Source organism: Lepidochelys kempii, chromosome 17 (assembly GCF_965140285.1).
Source record: "Lepidochelys kempii isolate rLepKem1 chromosome 17, rLepKem1.hap1, whole genome shotgun sequence".
Classification (NCBI taxonomy): domain Eukaryota; kingdom Metazoa; phylum Chordata; order Testudines; family Cheloniidae; genus Lepidochelys; species Lepidochelys kempii.
Genome location: NC_136396.1, coordinates 16,000,137 through 16,015,707, shown reverse-complemented (window position 1 = coordinate 16,015,707; position 15,571 = coordinate 16,000,137). Strand labels below are relative to the sequence as shown.

The following is a 15,571-nucleotide window of genomic DNA, read 5'->3' as shown; positions in this document are numbered from 1 at the left end:
TTAGTAACCTGGAAACTGGCATGAACGTACAGTTGATGCATGTCTTAAGATACTTCACATCCTTTAAACCTTCAGCATCTCTCAAAAGAAGAACCTTCAAATAGCTATTAAGGATGAGGGTAAAAAACAGATTCATAAAAACCCTATTCAGATATAACTTCCATCAATGATTTCTCCTTTTATCAAGCGTGTCGTTTTACACTTGACCCTACCCTAGAAAAATATGTGGTTTATACTTTCCCATCTAATGTTTAAGAACAAAAAAATTGGGTATCTTTCCAGTCATGTGATTGGTGCCATCATGTAAAATAAAGAAGAAACATTTTCAACCTGAAAAAATTCCAATTATTGTGGCCTCATTTATGAACTTTCCAATCATGAATTTTGGAGTAAGAGGTGCACCAGTGGCAAAAACCCTAGTGCGTTACCATACTTCTGTCAGATTAGCAAATGATCTGGTTATGAAGTACGGTGAGTGCTGCTGCATAATCAGTTCTTTGTATGGACCTGGGACTCACGGACAATAAAATGTTAACATCCCTGGTTAAAGTGATGACTAAGTATACCAGTATTGTGTTAGAGAAATCCTTAACACCATTTTTCAAGATGTTTAATTTTCAGTAATCTCAGACAGCCATCTCCAATTTTCAAATGTAGACATGGGGAGACTTGGATGCGTGGTTAAGAGAAGATCCTGGGAATCAGGAAACCTGGGTCCTACGTCCAGTGTGACACAGAATTTTTGCGTGACCCTCTGCAAGTCGTTTTGTCTTTCTGTACATTGGTTTCCTCATACATAAAATGGGAAAATGGATTCCTACCTCACAGGGATATTACAAGACAGTCAACGCGTAGGCTTGTAAAGTGAAGGCGACCCACGTATCATCATTGTATCTGGCCAAAAATGTGGAATACGGACAAAGCAAGTTCTCAGAATAGTTGCTATGTTTGTCCACAGCGGTAAAAAAGGAGCTTTTCACACTGCAAGAACGGTGAAGACAGACAAGTCCAGGTCATGCTGTACAGGCTGCTCTCTCCTTTCCTCAAAAGACCTTAATCATAATGTATCACTGATAAGAATTAAACCTGAAAAATCTGAACCTGATCCACAACTACAGTTGCTCAGATCGTTTCCTGGGCCAGGACCCCCACCATGCACACGTGTGCTCTCCTGGACATTGCGACATTTCTTCCCTCAGCTTTACAAGTATAAAAAGACAAACAAACATTTTGACACACATCCATTTTTGTGAAAACATTCAAAAGGTTTGTGTTTTCATTCCAATGCAGAATGAAAAATTTCGAAACTTCAGAAGTTGCCAGCAAACGGAGTTGTCATCCTCGAGGCTGCTGTAGCCACAGCTCCAGGACATGGAGTTTGATCCAGAAAAAGAGAAAAGAATGTCTCCCCTTTAATTATAAGTACTGCAAGGCCTTGTCTGAGACTGGCACATGGATGATACATGCGTCTGTGCGTGCGCACTTGCACAATAAGTACAACACCCTCTCTGAAACGCCCACTCCACCCAGGGCAGTGATCAAATACCGATTCCTTCTCAAGCTATTGTCCATTGCTATTTGCTTTCAGACAGGAAAGCCCTGCTTAATAGTTTTTCAACATCAGAGTCAGCAGCCAGCCCTCAATGACCCATTTAGTGCCTCACCAATGAATGGTTTTTCCACAGTCTGAAAGGATTAAGTATTTTGTTTATGATAATTAGGGTATGCAAATTGCAAAAATCAGCAGATTTCCCACCTCCTGACATAACTTTCGCCACATATCTTGGCAAGGGCTTTGCACACAGAGTTTGCAGCACCAGTGAGAGAAAAAGCCCAGATTTTAGTGGGACAGTGCGGGGTGGAACACTGAGGCCGTATATTCTCAGGTTATTGCTGGGGAAAAAAAAAAAGTACACAATGTATTTCTAGCAAACAAATCAAAAGAAAAAGAAAGAAGTGGATACAGTCTGACTCTTAACACTTGCCATTCTATCAGCTTCTATTTTCCTATTAAATATTTTGCAATAAGAAAAATTCATCTTTTTTAAAAATAAACAACATTCCAGACAAAATGTTGCTGGATTGGCACAAAGATTCTATGAGTCCAGAATGTTTCTAAGAATTAGCCAACACATTCCTGGCCGGGTGGGGTTTAGCATGTGTGGCTTGAACCTTACGGATTGTGCGATCAAATCCCACACAAGATTTACACAAGTATTAAAAGGTATGAGATTATAAAAACCAAAACAAACGCTGTAATTATTTTCTTAAAACAGAGTTCCCCACCCTCCTCAAAATGTTTCTACTTTGTCCAGGGTCAGGCAATCAATGATGCCGTTTGCTGGGCAACGTTTTCAAGGATTTAGTTAGCCAGGTAACTGATCCAGCCCCAAACAAAAACAGTACAGCAGAACCTCCGAGTTACAAACACATCAGGAATGGAGGTTGTTCACAACTCTGAACAAAATGTTACGGTGATTCTTTCAAAAGTTTACAACTGAACATTGACTTAATACAGCTTCGAAACTTTACTGTGCAGAAGAAAAACGCTGCTTTTAACCATCTGAATTTAAACGAAACAAGCACAGAAAGAGTTTCCTTCCCTGGTCAGATCTTTTTTTTTTTTTTTTTTTTTAAACTTTCCCATGATTTTTTCAGTAGTTTATGTTTAACACATTACGTTTTGTGTTTTTCTTTTTGGTCTCTTGCTGCCTGATTGGGTACTTCCGGTTCTAAATGTGTGGCTGACAAGTCAGTTCGTAACTCTGGTGTTTGTCACTCACTCTGCAGTTCTACTGTATTTTCTAAGACCACTGAAGCCAAAGCCTGAGGGGGTAGCTGGCCACCCAAAGGGATGACATCCTGCCATCATGCAATCAGTGCATGGGAAGGAGAACATTCCCTCCCCACCCCAATCTGTTCTTTTATTACACAAGAATTGGCTCATGCCGATGGCCCTTTGCAAAGGCTACCTGCTGCTAAGTCTGGACTTCAAAATTCATCTAGCACAGTCCTCTGCATTTCTGACGTCAAAGACACCCACATAATTAAAGTGCTGACTCTACTGTAAGACTAGGCAGAACCTGCTGTACTGGAGGGGTGGCACTCGGATAATCAGATGGAGCTAAGAAGTTCTCAGTCACACCGAAGGGAAAGGCAGACTCTAGGCTGACAAAAAAGCTGCTGAAAAAAGACCTCACTGCAGCAAACGTCAGCGGAAGTTGATAATAAAACTCCACATGAATGCGCTGAGTTTTATCACCTCACAAATTCCGGAAATGCAGGTGCTATTAGGGTCTGTCTAGCTGCAGAGAGGAGGGAGAGTTGGCCGGCCTTTCCTTTTAGGGATATCAATGAGGGTTCCCAAGTCTGCTAGCAGCAGATGGTTTTTGTCACTTTCACAACAGCATGCTGCTCCTTAGCAAGCCCAAGGCCTGGAAGCCCCCTTCATATCCAAGACTGCTGTCCTAAAGAACAGGCCAGTAAATAAAATTAGAGAACAGTTTTGGGTGGTGCCAAGTGCCCTCAACTCCCACAGAGCAACTGCCACAGACACACCACCTGTGCTAGAGGCCAGACGGCAGAGCCTCTTGCAAGTCCGCCCTTTGTCGGAAGGATGCTCTAGCAGTTATGTGGCTAGCTCAGTACTTTGGAGACCGAAATTTAATTCTCACACTGGCTTCCTGTGTGATTTTGGGGAAATTGCTTAGCCCCTATGTGCAGGTGGGCTGGCTGGAACAGTCTGTACAATGGGGGTGCTGAGAGCATTGAACCAAACTGGAAACACTCTAGATGATGGAAACCTGTTCAAGCCAGGGGATGCGGCAGCACCCCTCATTCCAGCACCTATGTCTGTGTGCCTCTGTTCCCCTCTGTAAAATGGGGATAATTGCACTGCTCTGCCTCGCAGGGATGCTGCCAGGATAAATATAATAAAGATTGTGAGAGACAAGGTGGGTGAGGTAATAAATCTTTTACTGGACCAACTTCTGTGGGTGAAAGAGACAAGCTTTTGAGCCACACAGGTACTCAAGTGTCACAGCTAAATACAAGGTGGAATAGCTCGCTAATCATAAGGAGTTATCAAATGTTGCAAGAGACCATTCAAGGTAGAGTAGTCAATTAAAGATTGTAAGGCACTCAGATACCACAGTAATGGGGGCCATATAAATACCTAACTGAGACAGATATTACAAAAGGTCTTTAAAACACTACCTGCTTCCTTTCCTAGTCATCTAGTGTATCATCCCCCTAGATTGGCTCATTTCCATCAGGGTGGCAGTCTGGTGAGCCATAGCCTCTTTACTGATGGCAAATATAAACAAAAGGATCTGCTCTCCTCTAAATCCCTGCCTAGAAAAATCCACCAACGGAACAGCACACAAATGACCAACCACTACCCTACCTAGGTAAACATGCAGGACCGTCTCTCTCTTTTGCCATCTGTTCTTCTCTCCCAGAAACCTACCTAAATTCCCAATGAATCATTCCATCATTTCAGTTCTAACGCTTTTTTAAAGTCCTTCATTCCTATGAGTGAATAGATGAACAGATACACATGGTATCTATTTATCTTAAGCTTTGGAAAGAGTATGGAAACTGCAGAGATTTTAATTAACTTAAAGGAGGAAGTCATGGCCAGCCCAGTGCTTCAGGAAGAGACGTCTGGCTTTCTCACTGGGGTTGGGAAATAAAAATAGATTTCAGCACACACCCATCTGCTGGAGGAAACAGTGAAAATATCTATTATTTGTACAGTATTTCTTTAAATAGGGGCAAGGAGCGGAAATGGGTCAAAAGACTCTATGAGGAAGGTAACAGGCATAATAAATAATCTTTGCAAACATTAATTAAGCACCACAATCCCACTGTGAGATAAACTATCCTATCTCCGTTATACAGACAGGCTGAATTGAGGAAGGGTGAAGTTAAGTCTCCTCCCAATGTGATACAGGATAAAATAACGAATGTAATCCATATTATCCTGATTCGTCACTCCAGGCTTTAACTGCTAGATCACGATGCCTCCTGCAGAACACACACACAGATATCACGAGGAGGAAAGTAATTTTCTAGACAAACAAACATTTCTGAGTAGTCACTTGTCAGTTCCCAGCCTGTTTAATTTGCATGTATACTATTATTACCACATCATTTCAAAAGTACACACACAATGCAGTTAGGTCAGTGAAAAGACCAGAGAGCTAGAGAGTGTAAGTGAGAAAATATATTCTGCCTAGCAATTTACAGGCACTCCCAATGGCCTGAATGTGGCGAACAGGGGAAGGAATTTGTGGTTAGAAGTGTCAGGCAGCAAATTAAACAACTGTGTCTGAGATACAAAGGGCTAGTTATTGGCGAGGGGTGGAGGGGGGAAAGAAAGATATTTATAACAGAAAATTTTTTTTAATCTCTTCATCTACTAGCTTGTTTCCCCCTTGTTAAAGATTTTTTTTTTTTTTTTTACAATATGAACTAAACTAATAATGCTTAGTGCTTGTACTAATTTACAGGCCTGGCTTTTTGTCCATTTTCTACTAGTGGACTGGAAAGAATGTGAAAGCAACACAATGTTTTTCTGTTACTGAATTAGCCACTGGAAGCAAAATATAAAAATCAGACAGACCATGACTCCAAGGTCACCTGGTACACAGGATGTCTGATGAGAACTGGTAACCAGGTAGAGTGACTTCCATATTGAGGACATGTACTGAGGCTTGTGAATTTCAAGGAAACCTCCCCTCTCCTCCTCTTCTCCAAAACGTGTAGGATTTCTCAACCACCAGCTCTATCACTTTGTTGTTGGTGTGTTTTAACTTGAACTTTGGTAGTGCCTCAAGGCCCGAACTGAGAATGGGACCCCATTGTGTTTGGTGCTGTACAAACACATCGTGAGAGACCTGCCCTGAAGAATTTACCATCTCAACATGGCAGGAAAAGGGAGGGAGAAAAAGACAATTATCGTCTCCATTTCACAGCTGGGGAAATAAGATATAGGGGAGATTAACTGACTTCCCCAAGGTCACACAGAAAATCCAGGGGAAGAGCCAGGAACTGAGCTCAGATCTTTCCAGTCCCAATCTAGTGTCTCAACCACAAGACACTTTTTCCTCTCTTGCTCAAATCCAGACCAGGCCAGCAGAGTGATTATCCTTTAGTGACCTACATGAAATGAGTTTGGTGGTCTCAGTCTAGTGCCCAGGAGGTAGAAGTCCACAGCACATGAACAGACCCCAAACTGGCATTCACTATTACCCTTCGCCTCTGGTGAGCCATGAGGACTCACTCCCTGCATCAGCTATTTGCTTTAATTCTCACCCCCACCTGCAACATTCCCTCGAGGTCAAAGCCACCATCCATCACTTCAGCAGGTGAGGATCACACTCAAAGGCCATCCACCAGGTGAGATGGCTGTGGAAGCAGCAGGTTCACCATGGAAACGATGAGCATGGTTCTCTGGATCTCAAACTGCATCACACAGGTGATCGACCATCACAGTCCCTGTTGATACAGGTGTTGAGCGAACGTGATGCAAGGGGAGGTTAAGTGTCCTGTTCAAGATCACATAGCAAGGCTAAGTTGGAGGCAGGGGTATAACCCAGGTCTCCCTTCTCCCAGTCTGGAATGCTATCCACTGGGCCAAAGCATCATCACGATAGTTCCACCCAAATTACACAAGTGATGCTAACAAGATGGCAGAAGGAATCTTGTCCATTCCACTTGTGGTGAAAGCCCAGGTGGCACATGTGGCCTATATGCAGACAAGCTTTATGTCAAGGTGACTATATCAGTGGCATTCAACCTGTGGTCCACAGACCATGCCTATGATTTCCGCACCTCCATTCGAAATTTTTTAGAAGTCTGCAAATGAAAAAAGGTTGAAAACCAATGGACTATATGATGTAAAACCCACCACCTAATAGGAAGTTATATACCAGTATCTCTGACTCTTAGGCAGGCCCTTTGTATGGTTTTCAACTGGACAGCGCTCTTTTTGAATTGTTTGTTCCCCCATACCGGTACTGAGACAAAACCGTACGTGGGCCCACACCACTCCCGGAAGTACCAAATGTCTGATATTCTGGAAACGTGCGAGTGGTCACCATACTGACCCTATAAGTACCACTGTCAAAACTGTTGAGAAGGGCCAGCAAAAGTTAGTTCCTTATAAAACTGACTGGCCATACACGCCATCCCTTCTCCTTGTCAGCACGAAGAGGGAAGCCGGAGAGATATTTGGACCTAAAGAGAACAGAGAAACCCTACATCAGGGATCAGCAACCTTTGGCACACGGCCATCAGGGAAATCCGCTGGTGGGCCGAGACGGTTTGTTTACCTGCAGCGTCTACAGGTTCGGCCGATCACAGCTCCCGTTGGCCGTGGTTCGCCATTCCCGGCCAATGGGGGCTGCGGGAAGTGGTGGCCAGCACATCCCTTGGCCTGCACCACTTCCCACAGCCCCCATTGGCCTGGAATAGCAAACCACGGCCAATGGGAGCTACGATCAGCTGAACCTGGGGACACTGTAGGTTTACAAACTGTCCCAGCCCGCCAGTGGATTTCCCTGACTGGAAAAGGTTGCCGAACCCTGCGCTACATAAAGAAATGCCACAGGGAAAAACTTAACATCCTCCCTTCTCCATACCAAAACTTCTAGTCATATAGGCCCCATCAGTTACTGCCATTCTTTAGTTACGCTCAAGCATCCAGGAGAGAAGGCAGATCAGGTAGTGATTCAGTACTTCATTTCACATCATGCTGTGCAATGATAAAGGAGCACTGTAAAACTGGAGGCTAGATGGATGGCATTTTATTCAAAGCTACCCAAACAGACCCATCACTAAGCCTCGTAGTGGACTCCCAAGTGAAAAAGGATGAACAGGACTGAAAACAAGCCAGCTGGTATTAGATATGGAGAAGTAAAAAGCAGATAGGCTGTTTAAAAGCTGCAGCATGAATGCTGACTGGAATTCTATTTGAGGAAAACACAGCCCCCGCCACCCAACCAAAACCACTATTATTTTATTTTGATGGTGTCTCCGGGACAAGAACGCAACATTACCAACTCCTTCCCAGGATGCATGACTCAGGATCTCGAAGAGCGCCGCTACCTCCCGGTGTGCGGTCATTTGTTTCGCTGTTAGAGAACATGAAAGCTAAAATGCTTGAAGAACAAGAACGAAAGGATGTAAAGAGAGCACAGACTACACGCTCAGCTGGTGTAGATCTGGGCAGCTCCACTGGAGATGAAGCAACAGTGGAGAATCTGGCCTTAACGTGCGTGTTTGAGGGAGACAGGAATTTATACCAACCTCAGGAAGCTTCCAGCCAAACCTTTACAAAAATGAAAAGTGCAGTAACAGTGTACCAAGTATAGCACCTCAGCTGCTGCCATGTGCTGAATATGCGCATGAGGATTTCGCAATACTTATTCAAGCGCTCCAGCCCCTGACATACTCAGTCACCTGTTTTCACACAGGACACTCTCACGGCCAAACTCTTTTTTGCTAATATGACTCAGCAGCAATTCGGGCACAGAGTTTTCTGTGCATTATCTCCCTACGTTACCAGTCAAGTACAAAGACCAGGAAAAAGACCCAAGACACCACCACTGGAACCAATCAGGATCAGTGTTGATATAACCCCCACACCACCACCAGGGAATTAAAACAAAGAAGTAGGCTTGAGTGAATTCGTTCCATACTTGAGGAGGTCAGGGCTGTGAATGGCAGCCATTTTCCAGGGTGGCGAGAGGATATCTTTACTAGCTTGCCTCTCTTCCTATTCCCAGGCAAACCAACTCCTGAGATGCCCTTTTCAGCCAGAGCAGGTAACAGTGATTACAGCACGTCATTAAGTGTGAAGCACTAACCAACACGACAGCCTACAAAAACCTCAACCTGAAGCACAGCTGAAACTGCTAATATTTTTTCCAGCCTAATTTTTTTCCTGATTGCTGTTGGCAGTGGAAGAGGCCTGGATGGCTCAAAAGGGCATTGGGAACATTCTTCTTGCTGTTGCAAAGTCTCGCCTAAGGTGGTTGACAGAGGGAGAGTCAGATTTTCCATACAGAAGCACAACTGTCCCCCCCACCTAGTGGAGAACAGCAGCAGGGATTGGTGGCGGGTTGGTCCATGTCTGGAAAGAACACGTGACGTGTCCGCTTCGGGGAGTTCCTGCCAGCACTGCTCACCAAGGGAAAAGATTCCACCTCTCAACTTTGAGTCGTCTCCAGGCACCTCACAGCTACTTAAATCAAAACGAGATGTAGTGGGCCCATTTTAGGCTGAGATTGTTAATGCTACTGAAGCATCTCCTACAGAAGCATCTCGCAGAAGAATGAAAGTTAGGCCCCTACCCAAAATTAAAAAATAAAAAAAAAAGTCTTTAGCCTATGATCTTCCCTTTGAAGGTGATGGTGAGACAACCTGAAGTCCTCACATGTCCTTGATCCCTGCCAGTCAGGCTGTATTAGTGCAGCACTAGGACCCTGCGGAGAAAAGTAGAGCCCTTCTGCCAGCTTAACCTCACAGCCATCCTAGGGAGGTGCTACTGACCCCAACCCAGTTGGGCTTTGAGCCTGACAAAGGGAACTGGGAGCAAGGACAGGGACCCTGCTGGGACAATGGTAAAAGAGCTAAGCTCAAGAGGAAATTTAGACCGAGATTTTATTGTTATTCCTTAAGAATAATGGGAAAACCTCAGGAAGGAGATCTGAATTTCAGACCACACTAGCCCAGCGCATTTGTGTGCCGGGTTGAGAGCTAGCCAGAAATTTGCAGACTTTTGACGTAGGACAGCATGCAGACAATTACTAGCTAGGCACAGCAGCGATTCACTCAAGCTGTCAGTAGCCCTGGATACTGATGCCCATACTGTTTTTAGTAACTGGCGCTCAGTCAGTATCGCTTTGGAGTGGTTCCCTTCTTTGCTCTCAGAGACACAGAGGGTGAGTTCTGTCCCACTGGGTTTTGCAAGGCTCTATTTCATCATCCCTCCTGTTTGCTGTGTATTTGATGGGGGAGAGACAGACCCAGTTCAGCCTGAATTGCCATCCATACAATGACTACCTGCAGCGTGGTTGTGCAGTGTCTTTGTTGTCAGGGTGCCTGGCTGAGACTGGAATCTGGTTGAGAACAAAGTATCTGAACTCAATTCAGACAAGACAGAGGTGATAATGACCTGGGGAACAGATGTTGTGGGTAAGGTAAGAAGAAATTAGGGCATTTGTCTCCCCCCTTTATTCAACAGATCTGCAGGGTGGGGATGCTTTTGCATTCACAGTTGCTTCTGGAATTGCAGGGGCGATCAGGGGCCAAAACACCTTTCCTCAGTCTCCGACTGGTTAGGCATCCACAGCAATTTGCCTGGGGAGTGAGTCACGCTTTGTGGATTATTGCAATATGAGTCTCCTTAAATACCATTTAGATGTAATAGCTGATACAGAATGCAGTTACCCACTTGCTTGGAGAAACTAGCCACAGGCAAAATATTCAAATATAGAGAAAGAGAAAATGTGTGTGTGGACGGATGGATAAATACAAGATTGTCTCGACTAAAATGTCATTATAATTATCCTCCTTATACCACCACCACTTAATCCATTGTCCTTGAACCCCAAATGTTATAGAGGATGCAATGTTAGTAGGACAGTCATCGGCAGATATGCACATGTATGCAAACCAGGAAAGGAGCAATATGCCTGAGAAGGGGAAATTAAGTCCAAATCATCAAATCAGAAAGAACTGCTACTTGAATGTGGTGGCACTGTCTGACTCACCAAGGTGTCCTGGGGCAATACTGACTCATGAACCTACCTGAAGACAAGGGTCTGTCTAGACTGAGGATTTACTCCGATTACATCATTGGTATAGTTACTCTAGTGCAACTCCTATTGTAGACAAGCAAAACTGCTATTTTGACTTTACCCCAGTTTCAAACAAGGGTAATTTTCACTGGTGTAAACGGAAACTTTGCCTACCTAGACTAGGGGTTGCACTGGTGCAATTACAGCGCCTGGGCTGTGGCCACCAATGGCTGGAATTGGGCCAAATCCTCAGTGTAGACAAGGCCAAAGAACCATTCCCATATGCCACATATGTAGCCCTGGCGATGGCCATGTCATCGATTGCAGCAAATTTAGAAACCCAGCATGGTTTAGTGATTATGGCTCTAGACTGGGACTCAGGACACCGGGGCTCTCTTCCTTGCTCCGACATTGACATGCTCGATGATCTTTAGCACATCTCTTCCTCTCCTCACCCTTGGTCTGTCTCTCCCATTAGACTAAAGTTTTTCAGGGACAAGGACTATATGCTACTCTGCTGAGGGTCAAATCTCAGTTGGGGTCACCACAATACAAACACTACAGAACATTCAGAGGAAACACATTCTGAATCAGTACCAATGAACATCTGCTCCAGAAACACAAACATAGGCATTACATTCTTCCTATCAGGGAACAGAACTGTAGCATGTGACCTGCATCTTCCATCAAAACCAAATCTCTCATGAACACTTTACAGACCAGGGAATACTTAATGAAATTATTTAAACCAACAATTTACAATAGAGGAATACAATCAAGAAAACTGTGATCTATTCATGACTGCTCTTATAAAAAGGGTGTAATTCACTGAAATAATCATTTACTACAAATTATTAATCTATCACTAATAATGACGGCATGCAATTTAATTTTTCCTCCTAATGCTTTGATTCTTAAGTCATAGGCACTCACAAAAACTACTAAATATTATGGTGGCATTGGTAGCAACTCCATAGTTATAAGTTTTGTAGAGAAATAAACTCCTGTTTCACACTTTAATGACTGAATTTAGTCTGAAAACTTGCAAAATGAGTAACCTTTAAGTGCAACCGCAAAGAGCAGCTGTTAAAAAATATTAATAATAGCAGTGCTACACTTCCTCTTTCTACCACTTAAATAACACTGCTGCAAATAAAAACATCTCAAAATGATAAACACCATTACAAACTATTTCCACTTACAAAGCCAAACCATTCCCTCAATTAAGCAACTGTCCAACACCACACGCTTAAAACAACTACAGCTCGCAAACACGCTTTTGGCAACCCAGGGCTGATGAAACATTCCGAACAGTGAGAAAACATCCACTTCTGCCCCGTTCACATGGTCAGAGTGGAAGGCAGCACATTTCGTGTGGCAGGAGGTAGCGTGTGTATCATGGGTGGCAGAGACGGAGAAGGTGACATTATGATTGCAAGGGTTGAGCGAGCCGTTAACTAGCTATTTCTTGGCTTTTTATAGGTGGAGAGGTTATAAAATATTTATCTTTGAGTACTTCTTTTGATTTGGGGGCTCAGGGCAATAAGGAGGAGCAAGATCTGATATGCTCATGGGGAGCAGATGATGAACTACCTCAGTGGGTAACATGCAGGTAACTGTAGTCTTCTGTGATGTGGTGTATAAACCCCATATCAATCGAGCCGGGGTTAACGAGAGCCTGAGAGCTGCATTAGCTCTGCCTTGTTACACCTGCAGGGTGCCTCAGGCTCAGGGAGGAGTTCAAAGGAAGCAATCCAGTCAGTGCAGTTGGGAGTTGTCGTCCCAAGAGAGGTGGGTCCGGAGTTTTCTCTCTGTGGGAAGGGCCTGAGAGAAGCCAGGTGGAGGGAGAAGTTAATATGGACACAGGGCGCATCTACACAGCATTTTGGAGTGAACAGGAGTGTCATAAATATAAAGGGAAGGGTAAACACCTTTAAAATCCCTCCTGGCCTTTCACCTGTAAAGGGTTAAGAAGCTAGGCTAACCTCGCTGGCACCTGAGAAAAATGACCAATGAGGAGACAAGATACTTTCAAAGCTGGAGGGGGGGAGAAACAAAGGTTCTCGCTGTATGTTGCTTTTGCCGGGACCAGAGCAGGAATGCAGGTCAGAACTCTTGTAAAGGGCTAATAAGCAATCTAGTTAGATATGCGTTAGATTCTGTTTTGTTTAAATGGCTGATAAAATAAGTTGTGCTAAATGGAATGTATATTCCTGTTTTTGTGACTTTTTGTAACTTAAGGTTTTGCCTAGAGGGATTCTCTATGTTTTGAATATGATTACCTGTAAGGTATTTATCCTCCTGATTTTACAAGAGGTGATTCTTTTACTTTTTCTTCTATTAAAATTCTTCTTTTAAGAACCTGATTGCATTTTCATTGTTCTTAAGATCCAAGGGTTTGGGTCTGTGTTCACCTATGCAAATTGGTGAGGATTTTTATCAAGCCTTCCCCAGGAAAGGGTTTGGGAGGATTTGGGAGGGTAAAGACGTTTCCAAGCGGGCTCGTTCCCTGTTATATATTTGTTAGACGCTTGGTGGTGGCAGCAATAAAGTCCAAGGGCAAAAGGTAAAATAGTTTGTACCTTGGGGAAGTTTTAACCTAAGCTGGTAAAAATAAGCTTAGGGGTTTTTCATGCAGATCCCCACATCTGTACCCTAGAGTTCAGAGTGGGGAAGGAACCTTGACAGGGAGCAAGCCTCTCAGTCCAGGTTGACAGACTGAGGCTGGCAGGGCTCACACTAGTGCTCTCAAAATAGCTGTGTACGCAGTGATTTGACATAGCGGGTTGGGCTCTAAAGCCAAAAGGAGGGGAGTGGTCTTCAGAGCCCGAGTTCCAGTCTGAGCTGCAACTTCAGGGCGCTGTCTACAGAGTTGTTTTTACAGCACTAGTGCGAACCCTGCTAGCCTGACTCTGTGGATCCATGCTTGGGGGGCTCACCTCAAAACACTTTGTAGGGTTACCGTAAATGCTGGAGCCTGGGGTGAGCAGATTTGGCTTAGTTTGCATTTTCATTTGGCTTACTCCTGGGAGGAGCCCTATGAGACACTGCTCTAGAAGAAGAGTGAGATTGAAGAGGAGCCCAGGAAGGGTGGAAGACATTGTGCTGATTCCTGCTGTTTTGTCAGACATTATTTGTCTGGGACACAGATACCCGTGAAGGTATTGAACTCGAATGTGACCTGGCTGCAGAGCCAAGCCACCGCTGTAGCAGACAACAGAAGAACCGAGCAGGAGAGTGGGGCAGAGCTGATGAAATGCCATGTCACACCATGAGGGGGTGCTGCATTTCCAGAAGTCCACCACCGCTTTGTATGTGGTGGTTTTCTGGTTCACCCCCGCCCCTCAAAAAAGCTCTCTAATATGCCGGGTTTTTTTTTTTTAAGTTGGCAACTTGAACTACAAATTATTCACATTCCATACGTGAAATGTCTTTTATAGTGGAGCAGTGGAGACCAGCTGCTTAAATGATCAAAGCATCTTTCATAACTGTTTCTGGTATTTGCAAACAGAACCGTTGTACGAACATTTCGGTTGATGGGCTGATCAGGAGAATGACAAAACTGTGAACACACATCCCTCTGCCCCCAGCTTGGAGTAGAAAGCAGCAGGTGCTGCGACTTACCTAGAAACCCCTCTTCATCCACAATGATCGTATAGTCCTCTGGCGTTTCTGTGAGACTGAAGAACTTGCACCTGCACAGGGGAACAGGACAGCAGCTCTATTAGCCAATGGACTGAGTGGAGTTATTTATGTTTGTTTGCAATGATACCCACAAAACTGCCTGCTCTCTTTGTAAGGAGTCAGTGTGCCCAGTCTATAGGGCCAGGGGTTCTATTCCTTGATCTTCCACTTACCTGTCAAGTGAACCATCATCTATCTATCCAAGATATAGCAGCTAAAAAGATCTTCTTTGTCCATTGATCTGACTATGCAACTCCCCTCTTTAAACCCTTCCAATGGCTCCCCCTTGTCCATGGCATCGTGTTCAAAATTTCTTGTTCTAGCCTTCACGGTTCTACATCCTGAAATGGACCTTTGAACCCCTCCACTCTGCTCCCATCTCGAGCCCTTTTCCACATTGCCCCATGCAGAATGCCCTCCCAATCCCATCTGCCAAGCCACTTTCCTTTCCCACATTCCAGGACCTCCTGTCGACGTGCTCTTCATCTATGATTCTCAGCACAACTAAGTCAATAACAGCAGCATTAAATCAAATAAAAGGACACAAATCCAAGACATTTCCTCCTCTGAATCACCCAGTGCATTCTATCTTCTCTGTGCCTCTCTTTTGACGCTGCGAGCCATCTGGGGCACAGCCTCTCTATTTTGCGCAGCACCAAACACATTGTCATCCCTAGCATAGTATATTAAATAGACAGAACTTTAGGGTCTGCCATTCTGGACACGTAAATGAAAAACAATTCAGCGTGTGCAATGAGATCACTCTCTCTCTCACACACACACACACACACACACACCGGTCTCCAGACTCAAGGAGTTAATCCAGACATTATCTGATTGCTTCCCAGCAATGGCAGAAACACTTCATATTGCACTGCATTATTCAGATATGGGCCCACCTCCCACAGGAATCACAGTGTGGAGCAGCAGTACCATTCTCTCTCGCTGCACTGTCACTCATAAGGTCAGAAGGGACCATCGTGATCATCTAGTCTGACCTCCGGCACATTGCAAGCCACAGAACCTCACCCACCCACTCCTGAAATAGGCCCCTAACCTCTGGCTGAGTTACAACGTCC

General features: G+C 44.4%; 1 protein-coding gene across 2 annotated transcripts in view; it reads right to left on the bottom strand.

The window, feature by feature from the left end:
- CASTOR2 (cytosolic arginine sensor for mTORC1 subunit 2) overlaps positions 1–15,571 on the bottom strand; it is a 172,378-nt gene that overhangs the window by 76,481 nt on the left and 80,326 nt on the right. For both annotated transcript variants that reach the window (XM_073315833.2, XM_073315844.2), the window contains exon 2: positions 14,433–14,503. In XM_073315833.2, coding sequence (XP_073171934.1) covers positions 14,433–14,503 — 71 coding nt within the window. The remainder of the gene's footprint in view (positions 1–14,432; positions 14,504–15,571) is intronic.